Here is a 15,969-nt window from a genome sequence, read left to right as displayed (position 1 = left end):
ACCCTAAGGTACATTTAAAAAATCTCAAAACTCTATTGCCATGATTTTTACACTCTATTTTAAAACTTAATTTCTTTAAGTATCTAAATCGGGTTGGCAAAAACTTTTTCTGTAAAAGGCAAGGTAGTAAATAGTTTAGGCTTTATGGGCCATACGATCTCTGTCGCTATTCTTCAGCTCTGCCCCCATAGCAGGAAAGCAGCCACAGACAATACGCGAATGATGAGAGTAGTATATGCCAATAAAACTTTATTTACAAAAACAGGCAGATTTGGTTCAGGGACCAGCTATTGTTTGCCAACCCCTAGTCTAAATGAAGCTGGAGAGGAACAAGCTTCCACCCAGAAAAGAACCTCTCAGTGAAGGAAAGAAACAGACCAGGAATAGGATCATACTGCACCCTTCTATTAACAGACGATACTTTTATAATAACAAAACAAGATCAGTTCAGCCAGTTAATCTTTTTATTTTGAGTTTTGTAAAAAAAAAAAAAAAGCTTTGAGAAAAATGTGTTAAATATCAGTAAAGGGCAGGAAAATGTGGCTAGCTTTACAATAGCAATCTAAACATATGCACAAAGGTAAACATTAAGTAAAATGCTAGGGAGAAATAGCACTTTGGGGGCCTACTGCAATTTTCCTTATTGCACATAAAGGTTGCAGATAACTCCAAGCCTTTAATTTTTCACAGTTATACTTAATGTCGTTTTATGTAAGATGTTTATTTATGTAACATACTATAATGTTAATTTTATAAAACCATCAGTTTGCTGCTGTTGACTGTAAATAGAAGACAAAATTCTCCCCAATTAGTATGTAAGCTCTCTATAAAAAGATCCCCAGAAGGTCACATCATTCCATGTTAAATTCATCCTATGCTATTTAAAAAATTCCTTTTCTGTTACTAAATGAATCTTGGTGGCCTTCCCATTTAATCACTTTAATGGACATAGTAAAACTTTCCAAGAAAGAACCAGATGTATTATATGTAAAAAATAAAAAGACTACCTAAGAGGAGCTGACCCTACTATGAAGTCACACTCTGAGTGATTTCAGTGGTAAATTCCAAATCCACCCACATAACTGAAAGTCATTCCTCTACTTCTCCAAAGACCACAATTGAAACAATCACAACAAAAGTTAGCCCCCAAATGTCCATGTAACCCAGTAACACCTGGATCATAACTTAAGTGTTTTAGACAGCAGATGTCGAGTTCTTCATACTGTTTACAAGTCCTTTTCTGAGTTCCTCCAATATATTATAGGCCCAGACAGTTTTCCACTGGTCAAGACTCAAGAATCAACCATGACATTTGGCATTTCTGTTAAGCCTTCTAAAAAGGTGGCCATCAGAACAAGAAGGTGACCTCTGCCATGTGCTCTCACATCTGCTTCAGACCTTTTCAAACGGCAACACAGCAGGCAGACCTTCCTTCTCATCTTCTCCGAGGCTTGGGTAACAGAGAACTGGCTGCCTGCGTGTTCTGTATGGGCCCTGGTTGTAGAATACCCTGCTTGTGAAAATAAAACTAACATCAAAAACTTTGGTTTTGTTCTTTACAACTTTTGCTAGCACTTGGTGACAAGATGTGTTTGTTAATATAAAAAAACTTTATGAAAATCGAAACTGGGAAAAATGATTTCTAGGTCTTGTTTTGAAAGGATTGTCAGAGAGTCTACTTGCTTTTCTTAGTTAGACACTAGCATTGGTTTCTACAGTATTTCTCTATGTGTTGTTCTTATTAGGTCTGAGAAAGCAGAAAGTTCTTTTCAGGTATCAGAGTGGTGAAAGCAGCATTTAGATGGGTTCTTCCCAAACTACAACTCTTGGCTACTAGATTCCTTCGACTTACTGTATCAGAATGCAGTAACCATCACTGGCAAGCCAGATTCTTACTTTAAAAACAACAGAAGAGATCGGAACTCAGTGACAGAAGTCTAATGTATCTGACAGGCTCATTCCTGCACTAACTAATCTATAGAATCAACATCAAAAGGCAGGCATGGAGCTTCTCAAATTCCCCACTGCTGAAGTGGAGTAAGAAGTCATGTACTTATTAGACAAGCAACCTGGCTTTCCAGCAGCCCTCATTCCAGATTACATTTTACTACACCTCTTAGAACTCATGATGGAGACAAGGGAGGTTTCCAAGAGGATGACTTTCACCTCTGATGAGTTGCTCAACTGCCCTGCCGCAGCTCTTCCCCAAGGGTGGTGGTGGTGCTTCTGCATTTGTAAATCACTTGCTCACATTGAATATCTGACGTGATGACATTTGCTTCCACCAAAGGCAAAGAAAGGGAGAGAGATCATGGGGGGAGGGGGGTGGTAATGTGAAACAGACCTCTATTTTGGAAGGAATTCTTTGCCCTAGACTGAAATGGTGGTAGACAGCCGAGATAACATTCTGAATGCTTTCTAAAGAGATTTCATTTGTCAACCAAACCTCAGAGGATATTTTCAGGTCTAGAGAACACAGCCTAAAGAGCTCCTTGCTGTTTGCTTGATGAAACACGTGATGTCACCATATGGTTTTTGGCTTCAAGGAATCAACGCTTATTTGTTTGATCACACCAGTTAGTACCCTGGATGGGCAGAGTCTATATGCCCTTCCTGTGCTTGTTTCCTAGGAAGAAATGTGGCCTTATTTAAACTCCAAATTTCCTTCTCTAAGAGAGAAAGCTTAGGTTTCCTGGTAGTTCCCAAAAAGAGTATTAAAAGAAACAGCAGGAGTTTTTATCTTCTCTCTATGGGTGCTATACAAAAGTTGGCATCTCCTTAATTACCTGCTACCTACACCACCACCACCATGTGACAGCAAAGTGACCTCAACCTTCTACTCTGTAAATGGGCTCACCCTTATTCTGAGAAATCCAATGAGGATTCAGGCATGGGGACAAATGAAGGGAAAGCTTGACAGCAAAGAATTAAATTAATTTAATTCCAGGTTCCCAGAAAACTTCAAGTCTGAGTAGAGCTTCTTCAGCTCAGTTGAGATGAAACCCCCCTTTCCCCCATAAGTGGGTGGGTAGAATAGCTCACCCAGAAAAAACCAAAACTAAAAACCTAAATTTCAAGCCACACCTACATATTAAGCTGGAGCAACAAGGCTTCCTAGATACCAAGAAATAACCCTTCTCCTCATGGCACTCAGTAGTGTAAAGACCCTGGATACTTAATCTTATAGAAGACAAACCTTCTACTGGTCTGAATAATCCTTAACATTCCACTGACTAGTCTCAGATTCCTTGCATGGCCACTGAAATTTCGTGCAGTCATCAGCTTGAAGTTTGGAGTTCTACCCAGTCTTGAGACTACTATCTTGTATTTTCTTTGCAGTTAACTTTTTTGCATTGAGATTTCTTTCCCTCTGAATACTAGCCGATCGCCTCTTAGGTCTGGCTGCATTCTCTTCCCCACATAAAAGCAGCCTGTAAATTTTGGTGTTATTTCTAAGCCTGCAGTAGCTACCCCAGTGCTACTTAATCATTTCCCAGGCAATCAGCTCATATGGTAGCCCTCAAAAGTTGAATTATTTTTGTAGTGATATCATCATCTGCCTCTAAATACCTCCTGTCCTCAGACTAATTAAAAAACAATAGTATAACACTATTTTCCTTTGGTTTTAAACATTTCAGTAACTACTTCTTTATGGAGATTTCCAGAGAAGGAACTATAATTCTTTCCTCCATGTTGAAATGTTCATGGATATATTTTCTAATCTTCAGTCTAGAAGAAACACAGGTAGCACAAAAAGTCAGGAAGCCTGACATGAGATTGCAAACACAGCCTTCGTTGCTGAAGCCTCCACTCAAGTTGCTTTTTCATGTTTTCTGTCCCATTTAACATCAGCTTCCCATAATCTTTGGAGGTCCAATATCAATTGCCTTCTTTTGAGAACTTTCTCCTAGCCTGTTCTCCCCTAACTTAATATGCCTGCAGCCAGCGAGACACGCACTGCTGTGCACTGAGATGAAGCCGCTTGTGGGAGGGATCCCAATCCCTGCCCCACCCGGTTTGGATACTGCAGGCGAATGAATGAAGAGACCAGTAAAGCATGCTAGTTTTCATTTAACTCTGAAACAACGCACTACTACGTGAAAAAGTGGGAATAGGTCTGCATTTGCCTTAATTTAAAGACACTTTAGCCTCACCATCTGCATCTTGGGGTAAATTTTAAGTTTTAAGATAGCTTCAGACCTCAATGAATTAGAAGCGTAAGTTCAATGCAGTCCATGCCCCGCTTCAAACACCACTGGGGCTTGCAACCATCGTCACCCCACCGGGGCCAACCCCATCACTTCAGGGTTTGGCGGGAAAGTCATGCATTATCATCCAGAGGCAACACTAGGGGGGTGCCCCAGCTCGAAACCTTCTGGTCTCCCATTCCCAGGTCTCGCTCCAGCACTTCCTCAGAGCTGCTCTTTGTTCTCCGGCTGCCCTCGAGACTCGTGGAGGCCGTGTGGGAGCCTGAAGAGCCATTTGCAGTCACTGTGCTGTCCCCATAGGTCAAGGTGAGGTCGCCCTCGGTCAGGATGAAATCAGAGTCTTCCTCTCTTAGGGGCTCTTGGTTCTGAAAAATGCAACCAGCAACCACCAGAACAAAATGGAGAGACTGCTATCTTCTAGGGCTGAAGCCAACCTCAACTCCTCATCTGAAAACTGAAGATTATGAAACTTGTCTGCCTTGAGCCTCTAGCACGGTAATTAACGTAAACTATTCAGTGTTCACAAGAGTGTTATTCCATGCAAGGCTCTGTTGCCAGAACCAGGACTTACAACGCCAAAAGCAGTCTGATTTCAAATGTCTGACAGCTCAGGGATAGTGATGAAGGGAAGAAAGGGAGACCAACCTGGATTTTCAGCTTCCCAACCCGCAAAGAAAGGAGGGCATGAGGTCCCTGGGCAAACACTGCAAATAGGTTTCGGGTACTTGCTTCTCTGGGTGGGTCTTCTGGGTGGGCCTCCTGCCTTAACCAAACCATCCTAAACCCATCTTATTTACATTTGAGCTACTCTTGATCCCAGTCAGCAATTGAGGGAAAAGGACAAACCATAACTAGGATTTCCACCCTGCTTCCCTTCTGATGTCCCTACAGAAAAGCCCTGACAGGAAGCTCTCCCCTCCACATCTTCAGGTGGGTGAAACAAATGACAGGGGAGAGTACGTTCTATTAAGCATCTTTATACGCCTGCCAGGAACTTCACATCAGCTCTCACTTGATTCTTACCCCTCCCCCGCAAAGGGCAAGAACACTCTTATCAGAGTAGAAAACCTGAGCTAAGAGAACCTATAAAATGTGCCTGAAGCTGTCCAGCTGACCGGAAGCAGAGACTGGATTTATGTTGCCTCCAGACCGGTTTTACCCACATAAAGGATGGGAAATATCTCCCCGTCAGAAAAAGGACTGGAATGGTATCTTATGCTAGGTGGTAGTTGTAGTAAAACAGACAAAGCAAACCAAGGCAAGCGTTAGCAAAGTCGCAGCCACTAGAAACTACCAGATGGTGGGGAGACAGCGTGTCAGGAGACAGTGCGAGGGCAGACAGACCTTTCACCCTCCAATGGCTTTAACAAGCCAAACAAGAGGAGAGCCACTACCCCGCCCCCCTGCTACCCTGAGGTCTGTCAAACACTGTGAACATCTTTCTTGAATGGCAAACACACAGTGTCAATATGCTCTGGGTAAACCACTCTTTCCTCTCCTGTCTCCCGTCAACCCTTTGAAATTCCTCTGAAGTCCTGCGTCCTCTAAGTGACAGGCTTCCTCTGTCCAGGACCCCCTCGTGGCTCCCGCTCAGTCATGCTGCTCAAGGCCACGGGCAGATTCCTTGAGTCGGTGCCTGGACTCCCCATCTGGGTGGTAAACCACCAAAGGGCAGTGACCACCTTCTCCTGCTCTTGGTGCCCTTCCCCAGCGGTGTTCACCTCCTGCCAGGTGTTGAGTGAAAGCCTGGTAAAAAGCCGGAGCGAGGGAGGCTTCCCTCACTTCTCTTCTCCCAGCCCATCTCTGTGCACTTACTGGCAACAAGCTCATCCTTGTTCTGAGCATTGTTTCTCAGTGATATCGACTTCTCCACACACAGCCCACAATGTGACTCCACTTAACCAACGCCCCAGCATTTCCCACAGGCATGCACGCCACTCCCCTTGCTGCCTCAAATCCCTGCTGGGATGAGGCTGGGTGCAAAGGCCCAATGAAACAAAAGTCTTGTACTCAGGCAGACACTTAGAGCGCAGTCCTTCAGGCTTGCTCTAGACTCCCAAATTTCCTCTTCATTACTGTTTAGGAAGTCCTGAAACTCAGCCTGTTCTGCAGTACTCTTTTTAACAACAAATGACATCATTAGCCCCTTCTGCATTTCCAACTCCCAGGGAGTCCTCCTCCCCTGTCTTAGCATATTTCAGGCCTCCCATTCATATGTGTGCTAAATAATATTTTTGTTCATCTCTCTTAAAATCTCTCTGCCAGGGCTCTTAGCTCCTAATGATCCAGCATGGCCTGCTCTGACTCCTCACAGAGGGAAGCAGGGCCAAAATTCACTGACCAGGAGAGAACAAGACTAGAGGGTAACCCAATCCATTTATGAAACTCACAAGCCAGACACAGTGCCCAAGGACAGGTCATTCAGAAACAAGGACACAGTAAAACTCAGTGGAGAGTGATTCTCAAATCAAAGCTCAATAATGTCATGTGCAGGTGATGAAACCAACTCACACCATCAAATTCTAGATCAACACAAGTTTTGTGAAGCTGAAGGTCTGTATAATTATATAACTAGCTGTCCAGTGAAGGATGCTATGAAAATACAGTGAATGACCCTGAGAGTACCTGCAAATGAGAGCGTGGTGGGAATATGTGTGTTTTAAATAACCAGAAGTCACTTTCACAAGTGGAAGAATGCTGTTTTCCAGACAGATATCAAACCTAAGTGGGTTAGAGTTCGTGGAAATAATGAATGATGAACATCTTACATATCACCAAAAAACCTTGGCCAAGTACAAAGCGCCTTAGAGGTGATGGGTGAGAACCACACAACAGGTGTCAAACAGTCATGAGAACTGCCCAGTCTGAGACCCTCACTGGCACTGAACTCCACAGTGAGCCCTTCCACCTCTTTGGGTTCCTCAATTGATAATTTGGAAAAGATCCTTTGCTCCCACAGTCTCAGCAGCAGGCCTCACTGTGTCTGGAGTGGTGGAGACCCTGGGCAGGACCCTAGCCCAAAGCAGCTGCAGCAGTGTTGAGGGTGATTCTTGCTGGAAGCCCAAAGCACCCCACCTTAGGCTGGCTGTGGGGAGTCCACAGCCCAGACATGACCCCGAAAGCAAACCTTGAGTAGCCTCTTGAACTGCTGAGGGAAGCACTTTAAATTCAAGTGACTATAGGTTTGCTGGTTTTATGCTGAGTTCAAACTATTCCAGATATTCCTAATCTATGAACAAGAGAATAGTTAGTAAGCTTCAGATTAGATAAGGTTTTTTATAAAGTTTTAATAGTGAGTTAGTTGTTTTACTATTGCATAGACATGAAAAGTGACCCTTATTAAAACCTAATTAAGTTGGAAGGCTTTAGAAATTGTCCAGAAAAGACTAAAGCTAGAAAGGAAAGAAACATGTAAATCCAGTGAAATTTAAGATCAGAAGGTGCGCTTGGTTGGAGCTTCATTAGTGGTAGTGTCTCCAACAATGAAATGCATCCGGATGGCTCAGACTGCCACTGCACGCAGGGGTCCAAGTTGACCACACGGTCAGCATTTAGAACCAGACGGCCTTCCTTAAGTAAGCTAGTAGCAGGATGAGAAAGTTTAAAACTAACTTTTGGTTTGTATCCTTCTGACAGAAAGGGTAACTAGCATTATTGTTTAGGCTAATAAACATTACATTGAAAATTCACCATAAGTGTTAAAAATCACTTTACAAATCAGGAGCAGTTCCAGGGAAACAGTGTTCTCATCATTCTAACCTTTTTTTTTTTTTTTTTGTAATTTAAAACCAGTTTATCACAGGTGGCACAGGAATTTCATTTTTATATAGGGAGGAGCTAGGGATGCTAGAAGGCTCAACTACCTTTAAGAGGAGACATGAATGCCATTCTCTGTCATGTTTGGTGAAAATTCAAAGAAAAGGCTGTGGCAGAGCTGCATAAAAATCAGGCAGAACCTGCTCTCGCAAGGAGGCAAATCCAGCAGCCCAGCTGGGCTTTCAGGTGTGACGTTCTGTAGCTGCCCACCTCTTCAACAGTTACCCTCCTCCTGAGGGGGCCATGGGATGACAGACACAGAAAGCTTACTGTCTATGGGGCTCTCCCACTGCACAGCAGCAGTGGGGTCTAGGACACATAGTGACTTGGCAGTTGTGATCTCTGTTCTCACAGGAAGAGCATGCCATTTAAGGAGCTGCATCTTCTGATCCTGGGTGCTCTGATGGGATTGCCCTTCCCCTCTGCCCCAGCGCTCCTCCACCCCCCGACCCCCCGCCTAGCTACAGGGTCCACATTCCTTTCCCTGCTGCACCACCTGAATACATGCCACACGCCACCTTCCCACTGCCTCCCCCACATTAGAACTTCCCTGCGTAGAGCCCTTCTCTCTCAGAACTGGGCTTTGCGTTCTGCTTTCTCATCGCTGATCAAATAAATTGCAGGCTCTTTGCTAAGTATTTGAAGACCTGCATTAGGGCCTCAGCTCTGCCAATTACTAACCGTGGGGCCGTGGACAATTCCCCACATCACAGGGCCCAACTTTCCTCCACTGGAACACTGCAGTACCTGCTTATTCGCAATGTGGCCAAGAGAATGGAATTAGCCTTTGTGACCACAAAGCCGTACACAAATTTAAGAAGTTCTTTTCTCCCAGGGTGTAATGATTGTGTTAGTGACAAAATGATTAGGATGGCGGAAGAGAGATGAGGAAGAAGGAAGGCCTTTGACCTCTCCTCCTCCTTCCCGAGGGTAGCTCCTTGCTCTCCCCACCTCTCTGCCCTGCAACCCCCATCAGCAGTTCAACAGTGAGCCGTAAATCTAAGATGGCCACCAGTATGGCTATTCTTTTCATACTGTGCTGAGTCTATTTCTAGAATCTGAAAATGGGAAGAAAGGATCTAACCACATCAACATAAATAAACTACTTACAAAAGGAATCCTTACACTGGTGTAATGCCTTGTAGTTCACAATGTATCCTTATGTCCCTCATCATTTAATGCTCACAGCCAGCCCATTTTACAGATTAGAAAACTGAGGTGCAGAGCATTTCAATGGCCTGTGAGGGCCTGAATTCCAATCTAGTTGTTCTGATTCCAAATCCAGTGTTTTTTCTACTTAAACTACAACTGCCAATGTTGGGGAGCCCCATAACCCTGGTAAAAGGTTTCTCTGTTACTGTGCAAGATACATAAAAATATGTAAACTGGACATTTCTAATCATCTTATTAGAGAAGCAAAATCTGTGGATTTGGAGGCATGATGCGATGGGTTTCTTCTTCCTAGGTAAGAGACTACCTGGGCATGGTGAGTAGGAACACAAACTTGACATGCTGTACTTACGTCGTACACCTGGGGACTAGTCAGACATCGAGCTAGCAAGCCACACCAGGCAGGGAGAGTGGTGGTCAGTGGAGGGCCGCTGTGTGTGAGGATGGGCTTCAAGTAACTTTAAAACAGAGATTAAGGAAAAATGGCTGCAAAGAAAACACACACCCAACAAAATGTGCGTCAAAATCCTGAAATTAGGGCCGGCCCGGTGGCGCACTCGGTAGAGTGCAGCACTTGGGAGTGTAGTGGCACTCCTGCCGAGGGTTCGGATCCCATATAGAGACTGGTCCACTCACTGGTTGAGCGTGGTGCGGGCGCGACACCGAGGGTTGCGATCCCGTTACCGGTCACGAAAAAAGACAAAAAGGAAAAAAAAAAATTCTGAAATTAAATCGTCCAACATTCTACCCACAAAGTCTCTTTTCTCCATTTTTACCAGTACAATACAGGAAACACTTGTAACTTGCAACAGTTTGAATCAAAGATCAAGATATGCCCTGTCAGCCTTAAATGGTAACTGTTAACTCTCAGGTTGGTGATTACCAGTTTTCAGTTAAAAAGAGTATTTGGTTAATTAAAACACCCTCTTTCTTTGTTCTGTTGAATGACGAGAGTTTTGGTTTCAATCAGCATTTGGCTTTTGACACACAAGCAGCTCATGTCTTGGAAACAGGAGACAGTGTACCTGGAGTGGGGCGTTGCAGCCCCTGGAGCCCCTCTGCCCTTGTTTTCTGTAAGTGCTCTCATTAACCCACTCTACCCAGAGGACACACAGTGGAAACGTTTGAGTTGGACAGGATCTTAGAGGTAACCTGGGGCTACTACAAAGGAGGAAACTGAGATGTAGCAAGGTGAAATGATTTCATTAAGGTTTCTCAGACCCAGAAGTCTCCTGACTTCTCATCCAGGGCTATTCTTCACTCTACCTGCTGCATAACGAGAAAGAAGATGTAAACACTCCAGGGTTCACGTGAGGACCCTAGAAAAAGGGCAAAGGAAAAACAGACTAACACTCACAGGAACTAAAGCCCAGCTTCAAATCACCTTTATTCCTTATTGGATTAAGTGATCTGGAATTGCTAATACACTACTGACCAGATGTAAGCTTATTATCATCTCTGAAGGATGATTATCTCATCTGCAGCATTTCATGTTATCTCCAGATTTTTTTCCTTTGTCCTTGTCTGTTGCTCGGTAAAAAAACAGATGCACAGGAGATAAACAATAAAGCTTCTAGAAGGGAACACGGGAAACTGGCTTCATGACTTTGGGGTAGGCAAAGATTTCTGAAATGGAACACAAAAGATACTAACCAGAACAGATCAATCAACTGTGTTAAGATCTTTTTGGTTTACCAAAAGATTCTACTTAGTGAAAAGGCAAGTTACAGAGTGGGAGAAGATATTTTTATCACAGATAATCAACAAAAGACTCATATTCAGAATATATAAAGAACTCTTACAAACCAGTAAGAAAAAGGCAGACAACCCAATAGAAAAATGGGCAAGAGACTTGAACAGGCACTTCATAAGGGAACATACCAAGTGGCCAGTAAATATATGATAAGGTGCTCAACCCTATTAGTCATCAGAGAAATGCAAATTAAAGCCACAATGAAATACCACACAAACCTGCTAGAATGGCTAAAAATAAAAAGAATGACAACACTAACTGTTGGTGAGGATATGGAGCAACTGGGACTCTTAAACACTAGAGGTGAGTGAGCAAACTAGCACCACCATTTTGGAACACGTTTGGTACTATCTTTTAAAGTTGAACCCACATATGTCTGATGACCCAGCAATTTCACTCCTGGGTATATGCCCGACAAAAATATATGTATATGTGTACCAAAAGTCATGTACAAGAATGTTCAGAGCACTATCTTTCACAGTAGCTCCAAATTGGAAACAACCCATGTTTATCAACAACAGAATGATAAATTGTGATATATACAGGCAATGAAATACTATGCAGCAATGAGAACAAATGAACTAGAGCTATATACAACACCACAGATGAATCATACAAATGATGTCAAGCTAAATAAACCAGACACTAAAATACATACACTGTATAATCCTATTTATATAAAGTTGGAAAACAGGTAAAACTATTTATTGTTACTAGAAGTCAGGAAAGTGGTTACATTTAGGAAGTAGGAAGGGGTAGTAATTAGGTTATGGCATGAGGGGAGCTGTTAAGTTTTGTGTTTCTTGACTGGTTTGGTTTTAAATGAGTGTTTATTTTGTGATAATTTACTGAGCACTTGTGATTTGTGTACTTTTCTGTATATCTGTTATACTTCAATAAAAACATTTTTTGACATTTTCAAAGTCTCCAAAGACCATATATAATAAGCCACCTGCCCATTTGATCAGTATGTTAAGTTAAACCAAAAGGTTTAATTCTTTGGTTTTTAATTTTCACCAGGAACCAAGTAAATCTATTAGAAAAGGGTCTGCCCTGCATGTGGCCCAGTTATGCCAGTATCAGATCACACAAGATAAGACTTGGCTGAGTTCAGCTAACAGGAATGATCCTCCCCACATGGATTAACTGACCAAATTCCATTTCCCCTCCTGACCACAGCATGGTTCATTGTGTAATTTTAACTAATTTACCTACAAAGGCATAGTTTCCCTGGATACAAAGCTCTCAAGAGCCACATGAGTCTACCAGTCTGTGAATTTGCTACTCTAATGATATGCAAACATTCCTCTTGGCCAGAGAGATGCTCACCAGGACTACCTGTGGTTGAATGATCAATGCATGTGTCCCAAGAGAGGACTAACTACACCTGTCCCCAGCACACATCTTTCCTTACTCATCAGAAGTCATTTGCCTACAACTCAACAAGAGGATTTCATCATCAATGTTTCACGAGCACAAGGGATGCCACTTAAAAGGATACTTGTGGTCAAAGCTGTACCACAGCCGGAATATCCACGCACTCTCCTGCTTTGTCCGGTTTCCTGTGGCAGAATCTGGGCCATCCTAGGAACAAACAAGAGGACACATGCTTAGTTGGAAAAAGGGATCTGAAACAAGGGAAAAAAGGCTCCTTTTTTAACTATAATTTTTATAGATCTAGAGCTCATAGTCAAACATTCTATATCACCAAAGTTTCAAAGATATATTGGGAGGCAACATTTTAGCAGAAACAGTTAAACCCAAAACGCAGAAAAATCAATCCTCAAAGTAACAAGGCTTAGTTGTGTATGTGGCTACAAAATTTCTTTTGGCATTTTTATTGTAATTTTCCTCAAAGTGCCTTTCAGCAGATTAATTACCCTAACATAGTTTAGATCCTAACAGGCCAAAATTGATTTATAGAGAATATTAAAGAAAGCTTCTATAAAACCAACTTTCCAGGCCCCCTAAAGCTAGCTTGGGGAAACCACACTTTGAGTTCGCCAAGGGTTCTCTGTGGTCCCTACCCAGGCGCCCACACCGTGCTCCAGGCAGCACAGTAATTTGTTTCCCTACCAGCTTTAGGAAGGTGCAGTCAGTAGGCAGGGGCAACAGGGCCAGAAGTAGCAATTCTGTTATTTTATCTACCCTCAAGTAGCAAGTTCCTTGCTACTTACTCCTCTCACACCTTTCCAACTCAAACATCCCCATCATTTCATTTTCAAAATAACCTGCAAAATCAAATGTTCATTTCAGGTTTAGGAAATCTGATTTATGCAAGTATTATAAGCAGCACAATTAATACAAAAATCAGACTGTAGCAATTTGAGGGCACTACTGGGGTTCCATGTCGCTGGATAACAAGCTCTGAAAGTACAGGCTGCTTGTGAAGCACAGCCATTTCATCGCCATCTTCTTTAACGTTATAGGGAGAGGCAACTCTGCAAATGAGGGACAATCAACAACAACCAAATAAAACTTAAACCAAAATTACAAGTAGTTCTAAATCACAATGAGTGTACATTCTACCTATAACAGCAACACCAAGGATTCATCAGAGACCTTTGAGAAGATAAGCATATAGACAAGTAGAGGGAGGGAAATTAGCAAGCACTATTTAAATTCCTAAAGTTTCTAACAGTGAGGAGAATTTTTAAAAATTGAGTCCCCAGGTATTTAAGGAATGTTCAGTGATGGATATGGAAATGGCTTAGTTAAATGGGCCTTTTTGCAGATACGGAAATATAAGCAAGGAGGGACCCCAACACCAATTTTATTTTACATTTTTATAAATCACGTGGAAGAAAGATATGTCTATATCTGCAGATAACAATCCTTCCTTTGGGTCACTGATTGCTAATCCAATGACATTCTAGGAAGATTTCAAAATGCCACACAACTGAGCAGGAAAGTGGTAGGTGACCTTTCTGCTAAGCAAATAGCTTTATGGAAAAATTAAATGGTTCTTTATAAAGTGATAGGCTCTAAGCTCTCAGTTCTAAGTGCCTGTAGAATTTTACAAAAGAAAGAACTAGCAAAATGATAAACATCATTAGGAAGGATACTATAAACCATCAGGCACAAAACAAGTTCCCCAAAGACAGTTTCTTCCTCTCCTTCCTTAAATCAACAATAAAAATAATAAACCCTACTCTGTCATCTTAACCTCTGCAAAATCACAAAGCATTTATTATCATCTGGAATACTTAACTTCTTGCTACCTCACTTCAAGCAAGCTGCAAGAGACTTACATAAGCCCCGAAAGGGATGATTAAAGTGAGTAAGGCAAGGGAAGAGCTTCTATTTGATGGCAAACTAACAAAGGTCTTCTCAAACTACAAGAAGACATGCTTGCAATCCACAAATAATATGGTGACCTCAGATTGCACAGCAAATCCCGAAATGTGAGAAACTAAAAGACAACCCCTAAAGGCTACAAGGGGTAAATCTAGGACAAATCAAAAGTGCAACTTTGTAAAAAGGGTGTTAACTTCTCATTCCAAGAGATGGTGCCAGAAGCATGATTAGGTTCAGGAAGAACTTAAACAAAGCCACATAAGGGCGGCTTTGGGGAAATCAGGGCAGTTATGTGGAACAGAATATTTTAAGCTGACCCGGAAGATGACTGAAAACTGCTTCACCACATGATTGGGGCATGAGAGCCCTTCCCGTGGGCTCTGACAGCACAGGGCTGAGCAGGGGTCACCAGGCAGGGCCTCCTTCCAACTGCACTTAGAGACTCCTGGATTTCCATTCCCGTGCTGCTCACAGAAAAAGCAGGGCTCGCTCTCACCACGCCTATCCCCAAAAGCTGCATTCCCACCAAAAGGAGTCCCCCCACCCCCACTCCCCACTGCCTCCTTGTCGTCAGCTCAGACTACTTACAGGGCCGGGAATACCCTTTCTTCCTCTCATCTTCTCCCACCCACAACACCTATTCATCTTTCAAGGCTGTGCACAGCTTGGCTTCTCTGAGACATTTCAAAAGCAGCAGAATACCCCACGAAGGGTAGGTATGAACATCATAGGCTCTCTCAACAGACTACCTGGGTCCTGACTGGACCATTGCTCTGCTGTGTGACTCTGGGCAAGTTACCTAACCTTTCTGTGCTTCAGTGTCATCCTCTGTAAAATGGAGACATTAATAATTACCTACCTCATAGGGACATTATGGGGCTGTGATATTGTGATATAACAAGAAATAGATATTTGGTCTTCGCCCCAGTTCCTGGCGCAAAACTCCTAAAACCCTTTGAATTCTGTGAGTGATGGGGGGTGAGAGGAGCATCTCTTTTATTCATACTAAGCCCCTTTCAACCATACCTGAGTTTATGCTAATGAGGTGACTCTTGGAGGTTGGGGACTGGTTGCCAGAGGGACCAACCATGTGATTAGACGCTTGGAACTTTCAGCCCCACCTCCGGTCTCCAGGGAGGGAAGAGGGACTGGGGATTGACTTAGTCACCAATGGCCAATGATGCAATCAATCATACCTACGTAACAGAACCTCCATAAAAACCCTAAACAATGGGGTCTGGAGAGCTTCCAAGTTGGCAAACGCATGGAGGTTCTGGGAGGGCAGTGTGAAGAGGGTGCAGAAGTCCCATGTGCCCCATCCCCACACCTTGCCTTATGTGTCTCTTCCATTTGGCTGTTCCTTTATGTCTAGCTCTTAATCCTGTTCATGACGCCTATTGTCTAGCTCCACCACCACGCTAGTTGTCAGGCTCTTTTACCTGCCCATAACCCTGCTGACTAGGCCGACTGTTGAGCTAGGGCTGGGTCTGGAGCTCCCAGACCCCTCAAGCCCATTCACAGACTGGGTCACAAACCCTTCACACGCCAGGCTGGGTCCCCAGACCCCTCACACGCAGGTCTATGAGCTAGGTAACCGGCCAAAAGTTCCTTGGAAGCCGTAGGTTGGAAAGCGTGGCCACGCAGGGCAGATGCCCGCCTGCCTGCTTCACTAAAACTCCTCTCTACCTCTCTCCCTCTCTCTTTCAAGAACACAATAGCAACAAA

General features: G+C 43.2%; 1 protein-coding gene across 3 annotated transcripts in view; it reads right to left on the bottom strand.

The window, feature by feature from the left end:
• Nucleotides 1–236: 236 nt before the first annotated feature.
• The window catches only part of SLC9A7 (solute carrier family 9, subfamily A (NHE7, cation proton antiporter 7), member 7), a 74,595-nt gene continuing 58,862 nt past the window's right edge, over nucleotides 237–15,969 (bottom strand). For 2 of the 3 annotated variants that reach the window (XM_008581407.1, XM_008581409.1), the window contains 3 exons: nucleotides 12,449–12,531; nucleotides 9,547–9,652; nucleotides 451–4,573 (listed from right to left, as the gene is read on the bottom strand). In XM_008581407.1, coding sequence (XP_008579629.1) covers nucleotides 4,322–4,573; nucleotides 9,547–9,652; nucleotides 12,449–12,531 — 441 coding nt within the window. In that variant the 3' untranslated portion in view covers nucleotides 451–4,321. Of the gene's footprint in view, nucleotides 4,574–9,546; nucleotides 9,653–12,448; nucleotides 12,532–15,969 lie in introns of all 3 variants that reach the window. The other variant, XM_008581408.1, reaches the window with a different exon arrangement.

Source organism: Galeopterus variegatus, unplaced genomic scaffold, assembly GCF_000696425.1.
Source record: "Galeopterus variegatus unplaced genomic scaffold, G_variegatus-3.0.2 Scaffold2348, whole genome shotgun sequence".
Lineage (NCBI taxonomy): Eukaryota > Metazoa > Chordata > Mammalia > Dermoptera > Cynocephalidae > Galeopterus > Galeopterus variegatus.
This window is presented reverse-complemented; position numbering and strand designations above follow the sequence as displayed.